Raw genomic sequence first — 25,147 nt, 5'->3', positions numbered from 1 at the left:
GGTCCCAGCTGGCCTTAATATCTATTTACTCTACACTTGAAGGCAGGAGGGGATCACAGAGAGTATGTTCGTGAAATCTGCCAGCCACCATTGTTTGCTAGCAGGCCTGTCTCTCTCACAGCACAAAGAACCTGGGACCCTTACTCAGAAAAGTGGCTTCAAATTACCCACAGTTTCCAGACTGGCAAAACTCACTTTGCCGAGTCTATAACAAAATGTCGTCTCCTGTGTCTGCATCCTGGTCAGGTTTGAGGTTCCCATCCGTTGCTTGGAGCTGAGCTCTGTCTAGAATGAAGGACACCACTGGGTCACCGTGCTGACTTCCCTGCTCATCCTCCTCATCGTCCTCGTTCTTATCCTCATCGCTATCAACTTCCTCTTCCACCTGGTCTTCAATCACTACAACATCATCCTTGGTGTCTGGATCAATTTCATCCTTAAACCACACAGCTTTGTATCCATCGTCCGCTGTCTTCCTGTCCTTTGTGAGGATAGATTTCACTTCTTTATCGCTGTCTGTGTCCTTTCCCTCTTTGTTCTCTTCCCCGCCCTTGATGGCGGCGGAAGCTGTTGCGATGCTGCTCTCCACTGCGGGCTCTGGAGGAAGGAAGCCGTCTGACTGCTGCTGCACGACAGGAGTACCGTTCTCCGAAGTGTCGCTTCTTAGCGACTCGTTGTCTTTCGTGCTCCAAAGAGGATTTTTATCATCTTGGTAGCCTTGGTTACTTAAATCCTCAACGGGCTCCTGGGGGAGTGGCAAGAGCAGAAATGTCTCATAATTATAGGGGGAAGAAATGAAATGGAAAAAAACCACGTGAGCTTGAAATGCTTGGGCACAGCTCTGCAGACATCAATGGAATTGCCCCCTGATGTCAGCTGAGGATCAGGCTGTCGAGGGGGCCCAGACAGGAGGCATGCGATACCCTGGTGGTAACTTTGAGCTGTAATTTTCCCTCCCTTCCTTTCTACCATCAGAAAAGTTGAATCAAACAGTCTATGGCAGGAGTGCCAAAACTTACTGACCCTCCGAGCCACATATGACGATCTTCAAAAGCTCGAGAGCCAAGGGCGCCTGCGGGGGCTCGGGGCTTCAGCCCCACTCCTGCAGAAGCCCAGAGCCCCAGCAGGTGCATCCCACTGTACAGAAGCCCTGAGACCCCCCCTCCCCACTGGGCAGAAGCCCCTACCCCACCACCCCGCTGCAAGGCAGAAGTCCCAAGCTCCCCCACCCCACTCTGGTAGGTGGAGAATGGGAGAGAGGATGTGGGGGGCTCCGTGAGCTGCACTTTAATAGTATAAGAGCCTCATGTGGCTCGTGAGCCACAGTTTGGCCACCCCTGTCCTACGGGAAAGGACAGGTTCAGAACAGCTCGCTTTGTTTAAGGATGGGTGGGCAGGATGCAAGACAGTCCAGTGAACTAATCGACAGCAGCCTCAACGCCATGACGACTCCCCTCTTCCATCAGATGTTGAGGGAGAGTGGGTTTTTTTTGTTTGTTTGTTTTTTAAATTGCTCCTAACTCAAGGTAGCCTGGTTAATAGGAAATTTATTAATGGCAGCGTGATTGTCCAGTAGCACCATTACTCCATTTAGGCGTTACTAGCATTTGCTGGGGCCCATTTGTTCCTATGGAAGCCATGACTTGAGTCAACATGTCTCATCTCGGAGGTTTGAAGCAATTACCTGAGCTGCAGGCACTTGATGAGTCTCTCCGTACCACCCCTGGAGTCACAGGACACCCATACTTTGCACTTCTAAGGCACCTTCCATCTAAGGATCTTGCTTTACAAACGTTAGTGAATCTAGCCTCCCGACACTCCTGTAACTAGGGTGACCAGATGTCCCGATTTTATAGGGACAGTCCCGATTTTTTGGTCTTTTTCTTATATAGGCTCCTATTACCTCCCACCCCCACCCCCACCGGTCCCGATTTTTCACACTTGCTATCTGGTCACCCTACCTGTAACAGAAGTATTAGCGCCATTTTGCAGATGGAGATAATGGAAGCCCAAAGAGATTAAAGCCAACATTTTCAAAAGAGGCCACTGATTTTTAGGGTCCTCCATTTCTGGGTGCCTGACTTCTCGATATCTGGGGCCTGACTTCTCAAGTTCTGAGCACCTGCGGCTCCCATTGAGTTCCCACCCCATCTCTTTGAATCCACCTATTGTCTGGCCTCTGATTCTTTGATTCTCTGGGGCCCAGGTCATCCCGCGGTTCTATCTGTACAGTGCCTAGCCCAGGGGCTGAAGCCTCGAAGTGCTATGGCAATACAAATCATCATGACAGTAACCTTGTGTGATGTTTGGCTTCTCAAAAATGGAGGCCTGCAAACTCAGTGCTACTCTTAAACTTTGGCCCATGTGACTTGTCACTGTCACACAGCAGGACATAGACCGTGGATATCCCAGCACCCTGGTTCTTTCTTTAACCCCAAGACACATAGGTGCCGACTCCATGGGTGGAGCACCCATGGGGAAAAAATAGTGGATGCTCAGCACCCACCAGCCACAGCTGATGGGTGGGGGGGGGCGGTGGCAGAGGTGGCACCAATCAGCTGATGGGGGGGCGGGGAGGGTGGAGAGTGGTGGGCGGGCAGGGGGCCTCGAGGAGGGGGCAGGAAGAGGCAGAGAAGGGCAGAATGGAGGTGGAGCATCCCCAGGGAAAAGTAAAAGTTGGCGCCTATGCCAAGACATCATTTCCTAGCTCTAAGGCAACCCTGAAATGAACTAGTTACAAATTAACCACTTACTTTGCCTTTCTTTTTTCCAACCAGACGCTCAATTGTGTTTCTACACTGCTTGCGGACAATGAATCCAAGTACGAGTAAGGTGATTAGCAGACATACCGCCAATGTGGCGCCTACAGCAGCCATGTCCTGTGCAGTGTAGCGCAAGTTAACTCTCTCGTCTTTTGTGCCTACGAGGAAAACAAACGGATGTTACACTTCTAAGAATCATTCATACATGGCCTTTAATGCAAGACTTGATTGTAGGAGGAGAAGACAAAATCACTTTTCTAAGATCAAGGAAAAAACTCTCCTGCAGAGTGCAAGGGGTGGAATGGACCCATTTAATCTGACAGGGTGTATTGCAGTGCCGTGCTTGAGGCATCGGTTTTTGGAAGGACCCCGAATGGGACTTCAGAACTTTCAATCAATAAAAAGAGGAGGGAACTTACAAAGGTGAATTTCCCATTTAAACGAATGGGGAATTTTTCCTGAGAAAGAATTGCTGGACTGGGATAGGAGTGTTGTGTTGACATTTTGCTTATCACATTTAAACCCAAAAGCGTCCTTTCCTTAACCACGGTTCCTCATCATGGACCTTGAATGAGGTGGGAGCTGAGGTGCCCAATGCTGTGGGGATCGATACCTGTGGCTTAGCAAAATGTCTGTGGCACATTCTGTACAGGGCCGGACAAAAGTTTACACCCATGGTGGGAAGGCAGATGGTGGCTGGAGTTTATTACTTTAAGTTTCAAATGATTAAAAGGCAAGTAGGATCCATTCTCATCCCAGTACCTTCTTATTACTGCCTAGACTGTGTAACTGAATGAGCAAATAAACAGTGGTGTTTCCCAGAGCAGACCTGTGTGACAATTTTTGCATCACAAATTTCCACCAGCAAAAGAAAACCCTTTTTTGTTTTCTTGTGGAAAATGAGGCATCCGTTGTGCAGCGTTCTAGCCCAGAGATTCAGGGCCAAGTAAAAACAGGGAATAAAAAATTACCAGAATAGCATTCCGATCTCTGTTACATGGCTGCAATTTGCACTGACGTCAGTGGGATCTGAGAAGCACCGTCTACCCTCTTGTCTATTAAAGGCGGACTTATTGTGCCATAATACAGCTGCCATGCTGGTAAAAGCCATGATACTGGCCAGTGTGCTTGTTGCAGTAAAGTGTAGAGGAAAGTGACTTGGGAGTTGCTTTAAATTGCACTATTTTAAAGTGTGTTTAATCTTTTGTTGATGACAGTGTCTCACTTTGATTCTTCATAGAATCATAGACCATCAGGGTTGGAAGGGACCTCAGAAGGTCATCTAGTCCAACCCCCTGCTCAAAGCAGGACCATTCCCCAGACAGATTTTTGCCCCAGATCCCTAAATGGCCCCCTCAAGGATTGAACTCACAACCCTGGGTTTAGCAGGTCAATGCACAAACCACTGAGCTATCCCCCCTATATCTTATATTCCACGCCTATGGCAAATTGCCAGCTTTTCCTGGCTGTAAGTTTGGGTTACGCTTTCAGCACTTAGCAGGTACAAGAAGCCTAAGGATCAACATCAAAACTGAGATACAGTACTGTACTGCCAGAGGATTCGTCTATTTAGCTTGCCTCTAGGGGTATTTGTTTCTTATTCCATCCTCATTTTGAATTATAAACCAATTTCTTTCAAGTTTCATGATAATTAATAGTGTGTTTTGCCCTTTTGCTGGCATGCTTTAATTGTGGACTTTGAATATTACCTGGGCTGGTGACAGCTCCAACAGTTTATTATTAATGTGACAGTGAAGGACTGGCACTTATATGAAATTTTACTACTTAATTGTGTTTGATACCATGATTAGTGATGGGAAATGCAGCCTGCAGAACTGATGCAAGACTCCACTCTTTCTGACGTCAGTGGCTGTTAAGTTATCCCTTTGGTGCACATGTTCTAGAAATTAAAGTGTACTTCAGCATCCACCTCCCATAAGTTGAGTATTATTAAAATGTACAGTAACTTTTCCACTGACTTCTTCAATGGGCTTTGGCTCACACCCTTAAAGTACACTCCAGTCCTTAGCATACAAATCCCTTGACACCAAAGAACCGCCTTGGGGACAGGAATCAAAGCAATTAGAGACAGAACAGGCCTATTGGCTCATTCCTCCTTGCCTTTGCTAGTGCCAATTTGGCTCTCTGAAATATACTGTGTATACTGGAAAATAGGGCAATAGTTCTGTCACTTTAAGTACCCCAAGCCAACATATTTTTAGTACCGTGGTGAAACCATTTCATTGCCTAGTTACCAGTATGTTGTTTGTTTAAAAATTTGGCCCTTAGTGTCTATTTATCAAAGTCACATCTATGTTTGGGTGCCCCAGTTTCTGATGTTTCAATCTCAGGTACTTTAGGTACCAAGATTTGAAAATGTTGGCCTAATTTTGGCACTTAATAACTTGCCGGGGTGGGGAGGGGGAAGGTATGTTTTTGTTTTTCCCTCAGAGAGACTGAAGCACCTGCAACTCCCTCTGAAGTCATTGGGAGCTGGAGGTGCTTAGCATTTCTGAAAATAAGGCCCCATCAGTCTAACTGTGGGCATCCAGAAATGGAGGTACCCATTCTGGCCTGGATCTTGGAGAAAAGCACAGGTTGGAGGAGGGAAAAATTTGGAGAAGGCAACAAGAACCTGTTTGTGTGCACGTGGCTAGAATGCTAGCTGCAGCACCTCTGCAAATAGTTCTCTTACTAAAGAGCCAGTTTAGTTTTAGAAACATGAACTCCTCTCATGTTGCTACCCAGAATGCAGTACATGAAACCATGGTGACAGCGGTCAATCTAGTGAGACCCATAGCAAGGAAGAGAGTATGATTAACAGGCAAACCAAGCAGCACCTAGAAATGGAGCAATCAGGTAGCATAGAGGGACTGGGAAGCCTGGATTTCCACACACAAATCTTTGCATGAGCAGGGAAGCAGTGGAAGCAAGAATTGAGTTCTATACAGAGCTGACCATGGAAGATAACTACGAGAAAAAGAAAATAAAGCTTTTTTTACTACCTCTTTGGTGATGAGACATGAGTGAGACATTGGAACAGCTGATGAAAGTGTTTGTGTACTGTGGTCTCAAGCAGAATGAGACTGTAGAGACAGGTGATTGTTTGTTTATTTTTTACCCAACACCAAGAAGCTGAAAAGAGAATAGATGCTTACACTACAGAGCTGAGAACTCTGGCATCCACATGTAACTTTGGAACCATAATTTAGAGACAGAGTCGTTTGCGGGACACCTGATTCCAGTTTACAGGAGAGATTGTGAAGGGAAAACAGTCTAGCCCTAGAGAAAGGCTTCCAAATAGCAAGAGCATCTGAACTGTCCAGGGAAAAGATCAAAACAGTGATGGCCATTAGTGCAGAACAAATACACAGACTGAGAAAGCAGGACAGAGATGGACGGATTGAGAACGTAGGCATCATTGTCCAGCGTATGTACTGCGCAAAGCAACATAACAAGGAAAAAAGCAGTTGCCCAGCCAATGGGCAGTGTTGTAAGGAGTGTGGGAAACAGAACCACTTTATCCCAGAGCTGCAGCTCCCCTAGAAAGAAAGAAGCAGCAGTACATGCAGTGATTTGTGGAGGTAGAGGCTTCCAATGAAGAAAAGTACATCTGCAGTGTGACTTCAGCAACTCCAAAGACTGTCTGTCTATGTGCACTACCGAAGAAGGCTTCAGCCATTCAGCTGCTGTATTTGCGACTATGCTATTAGCTCAATGACCCATTCGATTCCAGCTGGATTGTGGAGCCAGCAGCAATGTAATCCCAGCAACAGTGAAACAGCAATATTAGACGGGAGAAATGTGGTTTCATTGTACATCACCAGGACTTGGTCATTCTGAGAACAGTAGGCTGTTGATAAGAAAACTTCTCTTGTTTCGTGGGTATCACTTGGAGTCTAGAGTAGTTGATGCCCAGTAGCACCAGCTGCTGCTAGGAAGCAGGGCAGTGTAAGCCATGAATTTGATTGTAGTACAACGCTAGAATATCCTCCACATGAGAGAGGAGGAAGAACAGTCAGTAGGGCCCTGTCCAGCATTTTAACAGAATATAAAGCCATATTTGAAGATGGGCACCTAAAGGGCAAGCTGAAGTTAGAAAACCATCCCCACATGCTGCCTGTGAGATCTCTTAAACAGAGTTTTAGCCCTGAGGAATGCACTGACAGAGCAACTGGCAAGTCTGAAAAGAAGCAAGACTGCACAGAGGCATCATTTCACCAGTTGAAACTAGCACAAAGTGGATCAACAGCCTAGTAGTGGTGAGAGAATCTTCAGGTAAACTAAGGATTTGCAGAACCACTTAACAGAGCATTGAAAAGAAGTCATTATCCAGTTGAGGATCTGCTACTTGACTTATTCAGGGCAAAAGTCTTCATACTTTGTGATGTTTAGAATGGGTTCTGGCCACTGAGATAGATGAGCCATTCAGCCCCATGACAGTGCTGGCATGAAGCTATGATCTGACAGATTCTGTACTGTGGCCCTATATATATATATAATCCCTATTAGTTCTTCACTCTAAAACACGGAAAACCAAAAAATGAAAAACTGAATTTTTTCAGAAAACTGAAAATCTCTGAAAGTGAAAACTTTGAATAAATTTCTTGTTGGGGGGGAAAAAAATCAAATAAACCCAAAAATTGTTCCGTTTCCAAAACCAGCAGAATTGAATTTTTTTCACAAAAACATTTGCCAGTTTTCAAACAGCTCTATTAAAAACACAGACTACATTATTAGTAGGGAGCAATATAGATAATATAATACAAAATCTTAAAAATTCAAAATGAAAAGTTTCAAAACAAAAAAAATGAAAACATTTTTATTTAAAAAAATGTCAAAACGTCCCATTTTGACAATGTCGGAACCGTTTTTTCTAATTTTTTTCTTCCGAAATTTAAATTCTGGCAAAATGTATCTGATTTTGCAAAGTGATTTTGGACAGAATATGGTTCCATCAAAATTTCTCTGACCAGCTCTGGTCAGCAGCAACGAAGTGCTACCCTCCTGAGTACTGGTAGAATTGTGAGTTGGAGAGGGGTCTCTGAGCCACAATGCCCTTCACGGCTGCATCTGGGGTGGAGCACCTTACACTTAACTGCCTTCAAAGGGCTGTTCCTAAAGTCCCAATCTATTTAGCATGTTTCACCTGAAAAAATTCCAAAGCAATTCACAAACTATATAGGCACAGGAGTCCCTTTCCCCAGCATTGAGATGCAGCCACCTCGGGAATGCAGCAGTTTAACAGCACGGGGCAATACCGTGCAACATTTGAGAACAGGAAGTGAAGAAGAATGCTGTAACCAGTAAAAGCTGTACTGGGATTTTAGTTAGGCACTAAAAAGTAATTATCCAGATTGGGCTTTCCCCAGGACATGGGGGCTTAGCCCCCCTCCTCTTGCAAAAAGTGCCATGGGACCTTGATGATACCAAGTGGTCAGAGCCTTGCTGTGCACCCCAAAAAAGTGCTCTCTCCAGTAGTGCAGTGTTCCCCAATAGCATACTGCTATGTTAAGGAATATTGATCCCAAAGGGTGAGTGCATCCTACTGAGTCACCAATACTGCAGCAGTTCTTGAGACTTCCTTGGAAACCTCTCCCATTCGTAAGAAGGACAAATCAGAAACAGACAGCGATAATGAAGCTGAATTTGCTGAGCGCAGAGATATGGGGGGTGGGAGGGGGGGGGAAACGGCTTGATTCTGAGTAGCGTACACATCTATCTACCTGTCTGATGACTGTTTGTGAAGGATGTTTGAGAAGACACGGGGTCTGATGGCCTCGGAGATCTGCTTGCTACTGGAGTTGATGTAAGATGAGGACTGGGCCCGCCAGATGGGGAAGATGGCAGAGCAGTGGATTGAACAGTTCCACCTGGGTTTGTTCCTGTTATGGGGAATTTGGTGGTTCTGGATTCTGAAGGCCCCACTGGATGCATGCTGGATACTCCGCTGGTAGAAGACTTTGTGGTAGCAGGCTTCGTTGTGGTTACAAGAGGAGGGATAAGTGAGCCGGAGGGAGTACCTGTCACAGGCTTTCCAGTGGGCCCAGGTGTGCCAGCATTGTTGGTTGTCATGTTCACTGAAGAAGTGGATTTTGTGGGTCCAGAATTGGCTGTAGAGGCCGTGTTAGTTACTCCAGGTGGTGAAGCTGATGATGAACCAGAAGGTTTTGGAGTGGTGGTTCCTGTCCCAGCAGCAGCAGAGGTGGTGGTGGTGGTAGGGGTAGGAAGAGTAGTTGTACCTGGAGACCCAACAGGTACCCGAGGTGGTGTTGGTTAACTTTTTAGCTACAATTTCATGTTACTTTATTTTTGACAATGGCAAAACATTTTATTCATCTGAACAGAGCAAAAGTAAAGCAGGTGATGATTGATACAACAAGCCGTACAGTTTCAATATAAATAACCGAGAAAGGTGTGTGTTCTACCGGCTGGAGGAGAAGGAGCTAAAATTTCTCCCTCCTTGCAACTCTTTAAAAGTGGAATTATGTTAATGGGCAGGCAGAATTTTAAACCTACTCAAGTCCACGACTGGCATGAATCTTAAGAATCAGCAGAAGACTCGTGGAGCCATATTTTAAAAGGGCCTCCAAAATGCACCAGCGATATTTGTGAGTGCAGGCAAATCTGCATTCATAGGGGGACTCCTCCTGAATGCGATTATCTGTTTTTGCACATGCAAATACCTGTCTGCATGTGAAGCTGCAGGTGTTTGCCCACACAGATGGGTGTGTCCTCAAATAGCAGGGACATGTCTCAGGAAAACCTTTTGCCATTTGGCCTTTCATATTTTTCTGTCATGTCTAAGCACCATTTTGCTGGTGTTGTCCAAACATTGTTATAGTGGTGAGGTAATGCAGGATATCAACTGCAACATTCTGCAAAGTGTAGTAGGATATAAACCAAGAAGGCTGTTTGGCAAGGTGGCCTGGGGTTTCTGACCCACTCCGTGTGCTTAATGTGCAATATTGGTCTGCCTTCATGCAGACTACAAGCTCACCAAGTTTCAGATGTGATTGACTTGTAAATTCTATCCAACAGCAATTGCTAGCGAGTATGAAAGGCACTTTCAAACTACCTTGTTCCAAAGAGGTTCCGTGATGGCCAGGGGGCCACATGAAGAGTTCTATGCATTGCCCTGTGGCTACCCTATTCTGCATTAGTCACAGCTCCGTATTAGTAAGAGCTAAAGATCCCAGAAGTTAATGTTCCCTCTTGACCTGAGCGGGAGGCTGCTGGGATCAAGAAGAAGCGCTATATGCTGGGACCTCTTGGCTTCCCCTCTCTTTTTAAAGATAAGAGCAGCTGCCATCTGCTCCTTTAAGCAAACTAGGAAAAACCTGTTAGCAAGGTACCCTTGTGACTCTCACTTGCACCAACATTCAGCATCCCTCTTCATTCTGACCAATAAAATGAAGCAGTACATGATCCTAGCTCTAGTCACGTGGATAAAATACATGGGAAAAGGAAAGTGAGCTGGCAAAGGCTAAATCCCTCGCACTTTGGGTCGGGGAGGTTGAGAGTACACAATGGCTGTTGTGAGTGTTTTAAGGATACACTTGGAGTGCTTTATCCTGCTCTAGCTGGAAGATAGAATAGAGCCTCCCGTGGGATATCAATGGGCTTTGAATTGGGACCATAGTCTCTAATGTTTGATCTGTGTTCTCTAGATTGCCTGGGGCAATGTAAAATAACTCTTTGAGAACCATAAAACAATGGGATGCCCAACGTACCTGTGGAAGGTGTGACCTCCACAGTGATCACAGTGTTTGCCTCCTGCAGACTCTCCTCATCGGTAGCAGTAGCCTATGCAGACATGAGAAGGAGATGATATTGGTTGCTTGCTACATTCATTCATTCATTCATTCTCCGGACATCCCCTGAAGTAAAAGTACTCTGTACACTCCCACAGCACCTCCCACTTGAGGCACTCGGAGCTCTATACATATTCTGTAACAATCCTTGCAGCATCCTTTGCAACTGTGAAGTGGGGAAGCATTTTCTTTGCCATTTTACAGATGGGAGCTCTGAAGCATGAAGGGGTAAAGTAACTTGCCCAAATTCACGCAGGAAGTCTGGCAGATCTGGAATCAGAACTCAGATCGCCTGAGTTCCAGTCCTGTGCTTTAAACACCAGACCATATTTCCTCCAGAAATGCAGCAGGGAACAATCCTGCACTAGCAGAAGGATGCACAATGTGACAAAAAAGGCCTATCCTTTAAGAAAACCCAAAGGCATAAGTCACCTTTCTTGCTCAGAGAGGGAAAAAACAAAAGGCTTTATCAGAGGGTTTCAGAGTTCAGAGGCTATATTCCCTACAGCTGGTGCATATACCAAACCACCAAAAGTCTTTATCTCTCATCAGTCCCTTTGGACATAGCTCCCAGTTAAGTCATTGGTGACTTTGTGTGTCTACGGAAGGCAGATTCTTAATTTTAAGAAACATTGCCCCTCTTTGTGTAAACCCTTCTGTGTGCACGATCGTTCGGAAAAAGCCAGCTCAGAGGAAAAATTCTACACAAAAGAGAGCTCTTAACATTGTTACAACAATCGCAAATAACTTAAAATATTAAGTGCCAGATCCTCAGCTGTTGGAAGATGGCACAGCTCCACTGATGCTGATTTACACCCACCAAGGATGAGTCCCTTCGTATTTCATCTTCCCAACAAGAGCTTGTCCGTATCCTAAATGGGAACCTGGTAGATACGAATGGTGTTACTTGCACAGTCAACCTTTTAGCTGGGTCCTAAAGTCTTCCAAGAAGACACATTTTCTTTTCTTTTCTTTTCATTAAATTCTGTGCATATGTAACAACAGGTTTGCAATGATTAGTAGATAGCAGAGCTCGTTGAAATCTTTCTGTCAGTTTTTTTCCTGTGGAAAACTGGATTTTTGATTAAACACAAATTTTGTGGAAAATGTCTGATTGCTTTGAAACTTATTAACTTTTCATTGGAAAACTGAAAATGTTCTGGTTTTTAGGGTTTTGTTTTGTTTTAAATGAAAAGTTGAAATTTTCTACCGAAAAATTCTGAAAAACGTGTGTGTGTGTGTGTGTGTGTTTGTTTTCATTACAATTTTCCATGGGCGAGAAGGAAAACCCATTTCTTGACCAGCTCTAGCAGATTGTCCTGGATTTTGCAGGCTTCTCAGGCATGTTAGCTCTATGATCGCTGTTACCTTGACCTCCCTATTGCCCCAGATGTTGTCTCATCATATGTTTCTGTTGTAAGGTCTCTGGGGCAGGGACTGCCATTTTTATGATGTGTCTAGCTCTGATCGGGGACCCCAGATACTCTGGGAGCTACTGTAATACAAATAACTATCCTCTGCCTATCAGGAAAGCTGACATACCAACACTGTTATAGTCGCGGCTGACTGCAGCTTTGTGTTTGTCAGGACAAGTCCATCTCTGGTTACGGTGAAATCGCTGCTGTTTTGAATGTTGTACATGATTTGAGGGTTGAGTTTCTGAAAAATTAGATAAAGTGAGTTAAGCGTCTGCATTGACTGTCTGTGTTTTCCCCCAAATTGTTGCCCATAACAATGAGGGAAATCCTTACTCCTATAAAAATGGTTCCCTCAGGGCAAAATTCGCTCCCATGCAAAGAACCAGCACAACTGAATCCTGTTGGGAAGGTTTAAATGGGACAAAAATGTTGCATAAGCCTCATGCTGGGCTTCTGGACTGGGGTGATTGTTGCTGTGTCTATAAAATGTTGTTCCACTGTTGGGTCCTGTTCCTGTCACAGGCTGGCTGGCCCTTTAAAGCAAGCTAGGCTTAGCAGCTGAGCTATCCCACAGCCTCACTGGTGATGCAGTGAATTAGTGATCCCAGCTGGGTGTGATGGAACTAGGGTGACCAGATAGTTAAGTGTGAAAAATTGGGATAGGGGGTGGAGGGTAATTGGCACCTATATAAGAAAAAGCCCCAAATATCGGGACTGTCCCTATAAAATCGGGACATCTGGTCACCCTAGATGGAGCTTAATTACAGTGACAGACCTCAGCTGCAGGGCCTCAGAACGAGGTCCATTTAAATGGAACTGTGAATTCAGCCTTGAGAGGAGACCGGAACAAGGGGAAGTTGCCTCTCTGGGAAGGGCCTGGGGGAGTCAAGCTGGAAGGCCCACAGGGAGTAGGGTAGGTTCCTATGGGGGAGCCTAAGATAGGGCCTGCAAAGAGCAGGGAGATATTTGTGGGGAGGTGGGGGTGGGGAGGAACCTGCTGGAAGGAAGTAGCATAGGAGAAACTCTGTAGAGGGGCCAAGGGAAGGGGCCAAGAATGTCAGTGGAGCCCGAGTGGGTATTTATTTGGACTTGCAGAGGAAAGGGGCTGAACTTAAGAGGAGACCTGGCTGGAGGGCCAGGCCATGGAAGACTTGGAGAGAGAGAGAGGCCATGGCAGGCCTGAAGAAATGGTCAACAAAGGGTTCAAGAGAGACAAAGCCCACCCTGTGCAATGCTGCATCCAGGCCTCAGAGAGTGCCCCTGAGGTGAGGGTGCACCATAACAGGTACCCATCCTGTGTTCCTGGCTGCCCTTACACCAATTAAAACGGTCAGTCTCCTCTCTTTACCCAGTATCAATCACTCCATTGCAGACAGATAAATACCTATCCTCCCTTGCTCCTATCAGTAATGTCCCCCTCAAGCTGAGCCCTCCTTCAGTGTCTGAGCAAATGATGGGCCTGGCAGTGAGACTGAAAGGCTATGAGATCCAGACTCAGGATTTCTGGGCTTCCCTGTCACAGTGGATGCCATCAGCAGCTTTCAATAGGCTTGATCCGGTTGCCTCTCAAGTCAGTGGCAAACCCTTCCCTCCCATCCCCCACCCCCAATCTAGATCCACACATGAAGTATGTAGAGCAACAGACCAGACCCTTCCAGTTCCTTACATTAGGGAAGTCGTCATCAGCTGCAAAGATCTTCAGGGGTATTGAAGGTGCTTTAGAGTCCATGACCAGACTGAGAGTGGCCAGACCGGCAGATACCGTCCCTGTGTACCTGGAGTTTTCAAAGTATGGTGCGTGGCTACTTTTAGTGATGACCTTGATCTCTACTGTGGTGAAGGAGTATCTCAGTGCATTGTTGGCCTGGGTGGCCTATAGCGAAAGGAGACAATACAGACACACAACTATTCCTGTTGTTGGTGAGACACAAGAGGACGTGGGGCCAGATCCAAAGACCATTCATGTCAAAGGGATTCTTTCTATTGATCAAATGAGCTTTGGATCAGGCCCATGATGGGAGGCTGGGATAGGACTAAGTTAACATTTAGAGCAGGGGACTGATGGTTAGAACTGCTGTGTTCTAGTCCAGTCTCTGCCACTGGCTTTCTCTGTGACCTTGAACAAGTTTCTTAACCTTCCTGTGCCTAAAATTTTCCCACCTATCACACGGGAGGTGCTTGAGGCTTAATTTATATATGTAAAGTGCCTTCAATTCTTCAATGCCAAGGGCTACAGAAGTGCAAAATATTACTAGGGTAGGATGATCTGAACCAGCAAACACCGCTATGCTGCATAACACCAAGAGGTTCCATCAGCAGCTGTGTTTACAGCCTGATAATCTAGAGTTTTGCACATAGTTTCTCCCAAAAATGGTTTAAAACTCATAACTTTCCTTCGATTATATTCTAGTTGGAAAATGAGCTTGTTCATATGGGCTGATTAAATAACTGCTTTTGTGCACACACAGATCATGCCCAAGTCCTCCAGCACTAGTCCTTTCTGTTAAGTTATGATAATTTTAACCCAAATGGATGGCTCTTTGGTTACGGTTGCTTCCTACGTCCTGATTTGAGGGCACAATCCAGTCATCTTTACACAGGTCAAAATTCCCACTGAAAATCCCAGCAGGAATTCTGCTTGTAGGAATGAGGCAGGATAACACCCGTTTCCAGACACCCGCTGCACACTGGATTCTTCAAGAAGAAAGCGTGTGCTTAATTACTCTTCATCACAAGCCAAAGCGCTGTGGTTTCCTTGTCTCCTAGCACATGTAAAGTCACTGTCCTCCTGGGAGGCCAGAACTCTGGAGCTGAGACCTGGGGTTCTGGAATGTCAACAGACTTACCATTACATGCAAAATGAATGTGTCTGTAGTATTTGCTGCTTTGTTCATAGTTATATTCCCTGTATCACTGTTCAATAAGAATACATCGTCCTTGTTTCCTAAAGAAAATGGGAAGGTTAATTAGGACTAGTATTGACCATAAGAGATGCTTTAGTAAACGTATCTAGAGCTTTCAGAGATTTCGCTGTGGCTCATGTGTTTTGCACCTTGGCTACGGCAACCCATGACATCATCTCCTTATTGCCCTTGCCAGGCTTTAGGACTGGACACACATAACATGGACACAATGCTACCTCAAAGTGTGGATTCGGCCTGATGAGAACAACAGGAAGACACATGCAAGCCTGATGAAGGAGGTAGGAGAGCAACGCTTCTTATTTATTTCTATCGCAGTAGCACTTAGTGGCCCCAACTGATGTATGAGCCCGTCTGTGCTAGTACATACATAGAAAGAGCCAGTCCCTACCTCAGAGAGCTTACAATCTAACAGGACAAAGGAGGTGCTCTCCTCATTTTACCGATGGGGGGGAAACTGAAGAACAGAGAGACTAAGTGACATGGCTAGGGTCACCCAGGAAGTTTGAGGGGCTGAGCCAGGAGTTGAATCTGGATCTCCTGGGTCCCAGTCCAGTGCCTTAGTGACAACACATGCCTTGGGAAGGAATGAAGAGATTTTTTTACAGCACTGTCAGCATCATGTTCCCTACTCCGTTCTGTATTGCCATATGGGTATGCAGATAGGCCACGCCTTACAGAACAAATAAAGAAGATCAGAGAACTAACAGTCTGTCTGATATGGATGAATTGTATTTGTCAATCAACTGACCCCTTTTTTTAAAAAAACAAAACAATAAAACTGACTGAAATAATGTGCTATTCGATCATCGAGAAATCAGCTGATTATAGTCAAGCCTTATCTTTTGAAATCAAGACTAACACACAGAATCCCAGTCAGAGCTTTTTGCAATGTACAGTGGTGCGAATACAAAATTCTCGACTAAAAATGAAAATGAAGAGGGTTTCAGGAATTTTTGGTTCAGGCAGGTTGAAGACTAGCTGGAATCGGTGTGACTGGAATGGAAAAAGTCAGCCCCAGCCATTAGGATAAAGATCTGTTTCAACTGAGAGAAAAGAGGCCCCCCAACAAACACTCTGCACTGAGCTCTGGTTGTAGAGATGTGCTGCTCCCTTTCTCCCTGTCTCTACAGTCTAAAGTGACAAGAAACCTATGAGGTTCCCACTATGTGTCCGTACAGCACCTCGCATAATGGAGGCCCTGATTCTATCCTGTTGGGGCCTCTAGACATTACAGGAACACAGGCAATTAATTGCGATAATTATTTTTCTGATCTAGAGCTATATTGCTGTGACTATATATTAATTCTGAGGTTTCCCCCCACTGGTGGGGGAAACTTGGCAATATTACCGATGAAAATGAATGTTTGGGAAGATAGGAACTTTACTTACCGCCAACAATGCTATACACTATTTTTTCATTCAAAGTGTAGTCAGGGTCGATGGCAGAGAGGGGCCCAGGTTTTAGGATCAGCGGTTCAGTCTGCAACAACAAGGCAAGACTCTTAAAACCAAAACACTAGATGCCTGCAGAACTTTCCAATCCAAGTGATACTTGGCTCACATGCACTCTGTTACTGGAAAACACAATGCATATTGCCAGGGGTTGACTATTGCAGAACCGAGATGATAGAGAATAGGATTTGGGGTTGTGTAGCTCCTTCCTTGCTCTAGGTATGCATCAAAAGCAATGGACTCTCTGTTGTTGGGAATTTTCAGTCTCAGTGGTTGACCCAGACTTGCCACTGCACTGACTTATTTATGACTGGAGTCAAAAGTCTGCTCATGACTAAGTGATACAGCCGGTACTGGGCATGGTTCTTAGGGGAGAGGGTGACTTATTGTCATAGAATATCAGGGTTGGAAGGGACCTCAGGAGGTCATCTAGTTCAACCTACTGCTCGAAGCAGGACCAATCCCCAGACAGATTTCCCAGCCTCCCCAACATGCATTATTCTGCTGAACATAGTCTCAAATGGTCACTGAGGAAAACAAACCATGTTTGACAGTAACCATCTTCCGTGTGGGGTGTGAAGACATGAAAAGAGCTGTCTCATGGAACAGAGCTGAGCAAACCCCACAAAGGGTCCAGTCCTGCAGCCCGTCCTTGGGCAAGAGAGAGACCAATGTGTACAAGTATCTGATTCAGAACAGATTTTCCAAACGCCTCATGAATTGAGCTGGTCAGTGCTAGACGGGTTCAGAGTTGACGTTCTAGCATCGTTATTATCGTCCCTCACTATTGAGAGGGAACTGCTGGAGCTCGCATTACAAAGCCTTCATTTCCCAAAGGGCTTTTTGAGCAACTGTTTTGCTAAGCACATCCACACTGACTCTATGCCAATGCTCTCATCTCTCTTATGATGATAATACCATGCTGTAATCTCAAGCAACAAGCACGTCTGGTGGAGTATGGTGATGGCGTAGATACGGGGTGCATCACATGGGTGCAGCAGGAGCAGGGCCGGCTCCAGGCACCAGCTGAGCAAGCTGATGCTTGGGGCAGCAGATTGTTGGAGGCGGCATTCTGCCCAATCGTAGGGCGGCACGGCTGCTTTTTTTGGTTTGTTTGTTTGTTTTGTTCTTGTTCCGCTCCGGCCGCCCTGTAGGGGGCGGTGGCGCGGAGAACCAGAGTGCCCTGCAGGGCAGTCGTCTTCCTTCCCTCCCCGCCGACCGGAGCGGAGCCCTCGCGGCAGGCGGCAGGAGGTGGCGCAGCGGGAGGGGCCGCGTGGCAGCGCCCCTGCTGTAGCCCTGGCCGCCCCCTTCTCTCTCTCTCCCGCCCGCCCCCTCCTCCTCTCCCCCCCCCCCGCCGGTCCCCCCGCCCCCCCCCTTTTTTTTTTGTTGTTGTTTGGGGAGGCCAAAATGCCAGAGCTGGCCCTGAGCAGGAGGCATCTCTCCTAAGCAGACAAACAACTTTTTCAGAGAAAGGGCCCTGTATCGAGGGCTGGATTGAAGCCCTAGGCACACCCTGACATTGGGGCTGTTCCCATGGCCTACACCCCAGTAGAAGGGTGAACTAGAGGGGTGGTGAAAGGCAATGAAAGGCATGGCGGCAGGATGCCTGCCAAATATGGCAAGCCCCTTCCCCAAGGAGTGGGCCTGGTCTGCTCCCTGACGGTGGCTGCAGGATCAGTTGGCTTCCTCCCCGACTACTGTGCTGCAGACTTATGCCTGGCTGATGTTTTCAAGCTTTTCTGCACACGATGGGAGCTAGGAACATAATAATATAAAGCTGAGGTTTCAACATCACGTGAATCCGGGAATCAGGGCCTTAGGCCTCTGCTCTGATCGGGCCTGGACCATATCTGTGGTGCTAAAGACCTGTCCTGGGATACAGACTGAAAGCATACAGTCCTGTGTTCGCTGCCTACCGTTTTCTCTGAGATGTTGACCCTTCCAATGTAGCCACTGCTGATGCAAACTTTCTTGTCCGCGTTAATGAAAGTACATGGTTGGAACCAGGGCGGTTTGGTGTCGGCTTGTTGGATGTCTATGTTTATTGTTGCAGTGGCTGTATTACCATTTGGGTTGCCAGGTGCCCCGTCCTATACAGAAAATCAGAACATTCCTGTTAGATGCAAGGCATATTTCCAACCTTAGAACCCCCTTCCCTGGAGTCCCTGCAAAATGTAATGGGCCAGATCCCCTTAGCTGATGTAAACCAGTGTATCTTCATCAATTTTTCAATGGAGCTATGCTAGCTTATACTAGCTGAGAATCTAGACCTGCAACTATTGTTAGTATGACAATTACACCTATATTGGTGGATAGAATACACACCAGGATGTAGCAGCTGTGAATAATGAGATGTTTTGCTCACTTATAAAACTCACCCTTGCATACAAGATTAACTGCATAAATGTATATTTATCATAGTCCAGGGTTTTGCGCAAGTAAATGCTTGGGTTATTAATTCCGTGTATGTTAAAGTAGTCAGTTGCTTCCTGAAAAACAAGGGGGGGGGGGGGGGAAAGAGAATGATAGCTGTCTCAATCACAGACACATACTCTGAAATACTGTTAGCTGCTTAACATATATAACATCCAAGGCTGGGTATTTATAGGAGAGATACATGCATAGTTCAACTGTTGATGATTTGAACTGCTTGGTCTCTTGCTAGTAAAATGGAATCATCTCTGGCATCTCAGTATGGATCTTTAGAGGAATTTTGAACATTCTTCTCCCAAAATGATCATAGGGCTGAATTCAGATTTAAATCAGTGTAACAGAGCAAAACTTGGCACATCGCCTTCTACTGTAGTCAGAAATAACGGGCTTGGCTTTGCTCTCACTTGCACCAGCGCCTTTCATAGTGTTCTTCCTGATTTATACCATTCTGAGCCAGACTCTGGCCTAATGGGTAAAATTGTGAGCTCATTTACACCTGTTCAGCTCCATTACAATCCGGGAGGTTGCACAAGTGTAACTGATGCAGAACTTTGACCCCCATCTGCCCTGGACGTGATTCTCTTATTTTTTTGTTTGGAAAAAAGTTTTTTGTCAATTCCTTTGTTAATTAAAACTTAAATCAAATCAAACAAAATGACAAAACACCACCCTTTATACTCCAGATTGGCATCAGTTTAACGGAATATAAATTATCCATTGGTCTTTCAACAAAATCCTTAAAGATGAAGGCTGCTCTTGTGGCTAAGGCCCCGGACTGGGGCTCAGGGGATCTGGATTCAGTTTCTGGCTTTGCCCCAGACTTCCTGTGTGACCTGGGGCAAATCCCTTAATCTCGCTGTGGCTAAGTTCCCTGTCTGTAAAACTGGGATAATCGTACTTCCTTTCCCACTCTGTCTGCTGACCTATTGAGATTCTAAGCTCTTCAGGGCAGGGTCTCTCTCCTTACTATGTTTGTAGTACAGCCTAGTACAATTGTTCCCCAACCTGGTGTAGGTTTCTAGGGGCTACTGTAATGTTGAAGTTGAATAGGTGCTTTGGTAATATATTTTTTTTAAAGTGTGAATTTTTGAAGAATTCAGTATCTAAAACATGGATCTCTCTGTTCCACTAGTGCCCTCCTTGCTCTGTCCTTGCCTTAGCTTTCTGGAAATCCCACATGTACTCCAGCAGTTGAAATAACCAACTCTTGTTGAAAGTCCCACTTGCCTCCTGTCTCAAAGTTGGTGCCAGTGTAAATCACTAACAAAGAGTTCTATGTTTTTGCAATGAACATACTCACCGGGGTGATCGCTGTAAGTTCATATTGCACGTTGTCCAGGTCAGCATCGCTAGCAGTTACGGTGTCCTCGGGTATAATGATCGTATTCACTTTTGTATCCTGAAAACAAATGTGCATGATTATTTTTTCCATTTTGGCAAATGGTCACCTGCTGGATATAGTGTCCTCACTGGTAAATCCTTCCTAGTCTCCTTGTGCTGTATGGGTCAGTGCTCTGGAATTAGAGAGAATCCTCCAACTGCCACCTCTGACCAAGTTTAATTGACATGGTGGTAAAAATGCGGGATGCTCCCAGAGCATTGTCTACACTAGGGTCTTTACCGGTACTGGTGTTGCTGAACTGAGATGGCGCCAGAAGTGTGTATTCTAAAATTCCCTGGTGTAGATGTGACAGCTGCCATCTTGGCTGACACACTAGGGACTTAACCAGAGCTAAAAGCAGGAACTGCTACAGCTTGAGCTAAAGAACCAAGATTTCCAAGCTGTGGCTGCAACAGGTTCCTCTCCTCTGATCGGTGTGACCAAGAGGGGCAGGCCTCGTGAGAGGACCTGAAGTGTTTTGAAACCTGCCAGGGTCTCTACATGGAAGATGGGTGACACCTGGTGAGCTAAGCCTGCATATAAACTGTCTGTTTTTTTTAGGATACGTCTTCTCTGTGCAGTGCTTTTGTTCTGACTAAATAGTACTTTGCTTTATGAAGACTGGCTGGTTGCTGGTGAACCTTGTCCTTGCCCCTGAGAGAGCAGGACTGCAGGTGCTGAACTAAAGTCAGTTCTGCTGAGGTGAATTAATTGCAGAAATCTGCAGCCTAAGTCTGAAGGGAGAGGATAGTGAGATCGTGCCCCAAGAAAGTCGACCACTAGAGGCCTGAAACTTGGGTGGGATCCCTCAAGGCGGCCAGTAAGAGGTCAGAGGTGCAGTTACCTTAGGAAATGTGACAGTCAGCACAGAGGGGGACCTGTAACATGTACTGAGAAGTGGGTTTCATAGACAAAGCCCCTGGAGAGCTGCACATGTAAGGGGTGCCACTGTTGGCTGCAGTTTGCTTTCTTCTGTGTGCTTTGATTTTGGCTAAATAGGTTAAGAACTGATTTCAGAAGTACTGAGCACCTACAACAAAACAGCTGAAGTCAACAGAAGCAGCAATGGTTCAGCACTTCTGACAGTCAGGTTTAAAATGACTTTGACTGCACGGGCAATAATTCTAACCTGAAATGTCAAGGAAGTATTGTCTTCACCTCATGAACGTCCTCTAATTTTCGTGGACGAGAACAGGTTGCATATATGCTGATAAATCACTTTCCTCTTGCCAAGATTAGAGTCCCACATGAATTGGAATTATCTGATCTGTAATCTTCCCTTTATTATGACAACACTTTAATAAAACCCTTACCTCAGGAACCTTTACAGTGATATTTGTTTCCTTGAATACCGGGCTGTTATCATTCAAATTGCCAACTTGTACTATAACAATCACAGAATTGACCTGGTGGGGAGGTAGGAAGAGGGGAGAAAAATAACAAAAAAGTAAGACCGTTAGGAGCGGCACTGGCTGGTAGACATGAGACAGTGTGAGGATCAGAATTGGATCTGGACTACATGTGCATTTGGGCTGTAGGCTGAAAGAAGGCTTGGGTTTGAATTTGGATATGATGGCACTGAAATCTCATGGGCAGTGGGTTTTTTTTGCTCTTTCCAGGAGAAGACAACCATGAGAATGAGCAGTTTCTCACAGAGGGTATGTGTTGGGAATAGTTAACATCCAAGCCAAGTGTGGTGTTCTGTTTCTAGTTTCCATCTAGCAATAATATGGCAGCATATTAGAAATTATACTCACCTCTATACCCCCTTTCCAGCAAAGCAGGGTTACTAGTAATGCATCTTCTGTCTGTGTTTTAAAAACAGAAACAAAAAATCTGTCATTTTAAAAAACATCCATTGTGGCACCAACATTCTTCTCAGGTGTGGCTCACTCCAGTCCTGAGGCAACAAAGTAATTGAGCACCTGCTTTTGTGCATTTTAAGCACGAGCTTAAATCCAGTTGGGATTTAGGGACAAGTCTTATTTGAACTCAATGGAATTTAAGTTTATGCTTAAAATAAAGCTAGTGAAGCTAATAAAGCTAGTGCTTTGCTTCAGCTGTGTTTAAATCATATCATTGACTTCAGTGGAGTTACTCTAGATTTACACAGATGCAGATAGGATTGGAGACTCTCCGCATGCATGACGCTAGGGTTTGTCTACACTACCTGCCGGATCGGTGGGCAGCGATCGATCCAGCGGGGGTCAATTTATCGCGTCTAGTCTAGACACAATAAATCGACTGCCGAGCGCTCTCCCGTCGACTCTGGTACTCCACTAGGGTGAGAGGCTCAGGCAGAGTCGACGGGAGAGCATCAGCCATTGACTTACCGCAGTGAAGACACCGCGGTAAGTAGATCTAAGTACATATTCACGTAGCTGAAGTTGCGTAACTTAGATCGATCCCCCACCTAGTGTAGACCAGGCCAAAAGTGGGGCAGTGAGAGAGTTCTTTGAGGCTGTTGCTCAGCGAGGTTTCTGTTTATACAGATACCAATGAGCCCAGCCCCTTTCTTCATGGCTACATCTGTTCCCATAGCCAACACTCTGTCTACCTGACTGCAGAATTAACATCCACCCTGCTATAGTGCCCCTTCGTTGCTCCCGCATTACAGTGAGTCTAGCTGGAAATTCTGCAGCAGATCCAGGTAAATTAAACCGAGGTTAATATTGAACAGTGAGTACAATGTCCCCCACAGGGTCTGTTTTTACAGGAAATCTTTCATTGTTCGATATGCTACAGATTTGTATATTGGGAAAAGCAGGACTGCATTGCAGAAACTATTGAGAGGGTGGGAAGGAGCTGGAGGCTTTTGTTGCTGGGGACAGTTTAGGATTGGCACATTTGCTGGCTATTAAAATAATCGGCAGTGAAATAATTAACAATGCTGCCATTTAAATTGCCATTAAATTTCCAAATTAGAACTCTACTAAGGTGAACAGAATCATCTCGCAGCTCTAGACTGTCGTCATTTTGTGTATGTATGTGTATGATATTAAACCAGCCATGGGGAGTATCCGAACTCTATTGAAGTTTATTTACAAGTCTCTGCTTTAAAACCTGCACCATGTTCTCCAGCACACCTTATGGACCTCCTGGAATAGACTTCAGGGGTGGGGAACATAAGAACAGACATACTGGCCAGACCAGTGGTCCATCTAGATGAGTAGCCTGTCTTCTGACAATGGCTGGTGCCATATGCTTCAGAGGGAATGAACAGAAAGGGAAGTTATCTGTTCCCAGCTTCTGGCAGTTACAGGTTTAGGGACACCCAGAGCATGAGGTTGAGTCCTTGACCATCTTGGCTAATGGACATTGATGGATCTATTCTCCATGAACTTATCTAGTTCTTTTTTAAACCCATTTGTACATTTAGCCTTCCCAAAATCCTCTAGCAAGGAGTTCCACAAGCTGACTGTGCATTGTATGAAGAAGTACTTCTTTGTTTTAAACCTGATGCCTGTTAATTTCATTGGGTGACTCCTGGTTCTTGTGTTAAGTGAAGGGGTAAATAACACTTTTTTTCTCCACACCAGTCACAATTTTATAGACCTCTATCATATCCCCCCTTAGTCGTCTCTTTTCTAAACTGAACAGTTCAAGTCCATTTCATCTCTCCTCATACAGAAGCTGTTCCATCCCCTAATCATGTTTGTTGCCCTTCTCTGTACTTTTCCCAACTCTAATGTATCTTTTTGAGATGGAGTGGGTGAATAGAACTGAATGCAGTATTCAAGGTATTGGTGTACCATGGATTTATACAGCAGCATTATGATATTTTCTGTCTTATTATCTCTGCACCTGTAGGCTTTCCCTCAGCACTCAGCGGTGGCTCCAGGCACCAGCGCTCCAAGCGCGTGCCTGGGGCGGCAAGCGGCGGGGGGGTGCCCTGCCGGTCCCTGCAAGGGCGGCAGTCAGGCAACCTTCGGCGGCATGCCTGCGGGAGGTCCGCGGATTCGGCGGCAATTCGGCGGCGGGTATGCCAAAGCCGCGGGACCGGCGGACCTCCCGCAGGCATGCCGCCGAATCCGCGGGACCAGGGACCTCCCGCAGGCATGCCGCCGAAGGCAGCCTGACAGCCGTGCTTGGGGCAGCAAAAAAGCTAGAGCCGCCCCTGCCAGCACTCACTTGAAAAAGAGAGAGTTAGTAGGGGGAAAAAAGGTTGAATTTACACATACAAGTTCCCTGTTCAGGATACCAAACGTCAGTAAAATAGAAAAGGTGACGCCATTTTAAAAGCCAGCTGTGCTGTGACCGTCAGAGGTATTAGATCATGTCTCTTTCAGGTGACCTGTACTCTAGGAAGAGTGTTTTACAATATTAACTCATCTGCTAATTGTCTCTTTTTTCCAAATAAAAACTTACCTCATAATCCAAGGAATCGGTTAGAATCAATTCTGTGCCATTAATGGCAAACCATCTGGAGTCGGATGAGCTCTCAATTGTTACTGTGACATCAGGCTTCATTGTAATGGTGGTAACAACAGCCCCCCACAGATTATTCTCATTTATTGTTGGTGTCTCATTTCCTACAGAACATTCTGGAAAAAGCACACAATCATTTGTGTCAGCGTTGGCACAAAATTGTCAGCCAGTTCTCTTTGGATGTTGGAACCGTCAGACTGGATCAGACTCATGGTCCAACTAGGTCAGTATCCTGTTGCTGGCAGTGACTAGCACCAGCTGCTTCAGAGGATGGTGTGAAACCCTCTGCAATAGGCTGTTATGGAATAACCTGCTCATAGGGAAAATTACCTCTGTGCTCGTAGGACTCAACAAATGCGGACTTACCTGTGGTGCTCTGTGCGTGAACTTGTGTTAAGGGCAGCAGCAGAAGGAGCGCAGCAGCAGGGAACTGATTAGAAACCGCCATGCGGGAAGCAGAAGGAAGCCCACGTCTTTGGGCAAATGTAATCCACCACTTTTTTCTCTGTATTGTCACTGAAGCATGCTCACCCAT

At 45.7% G+C, this 25,147-nt stretch overlaps 1 protein-coding gene across 1 annotated transcript; it reads right to left on the bottom strand.

Moving 5' to 3' along the window:
* Window positions 1-205: 205 nt before the first annotated feature.
* On the bottom strand, window positions 206-25,147 carry CDHR5 (cadherin related family member 5). The gene is made up of 15 exons (XM_026657618.1): window positions 24,979-25,147; window positions 24,553-24,728; window positions 21,942-21,992; window positions 21,498-21,590; window positions 20,104-20,202; window positions 18,749-18,859; window positions 18,287-18,460; window positions 16,308-16,398; window positions 14,841-14,938; window positions 13,661-13,867; window positions 12,119-12,235; window positions 10,496-10,568; window positions 8,489-9,004; window positions 2,754-2,920; window positions 206-745 (listed from the first exon to the last, which is right to left on the bottom strand). The coding sequence occupies exons 1-15, from the start codon at window positions 25,145-25,147 to the stop codon at window positions 206-208; spliced, it is 2,682 nt and encodes an 893-aa protein (XP_026513403.1).

The sequence above is a fragment of the Terrapene carolina genome, unplaced genomic scaffold, assembly GCF_002925995.2.
Source record: "Terrapene carolina triunguis isolate 2854851 unplaced genomic scaffold, T_m_triunguis-2.0 Scaffold250, whole genome shotgun sequence".
NCBI lineage: Eukaryota > Metazoa > Chordata > Testudines > Emydidae > Terrapene > Terrapene triunguis.
This window is presented reverse-complemented; position numbering and strand designations above follow the sequence as displayed.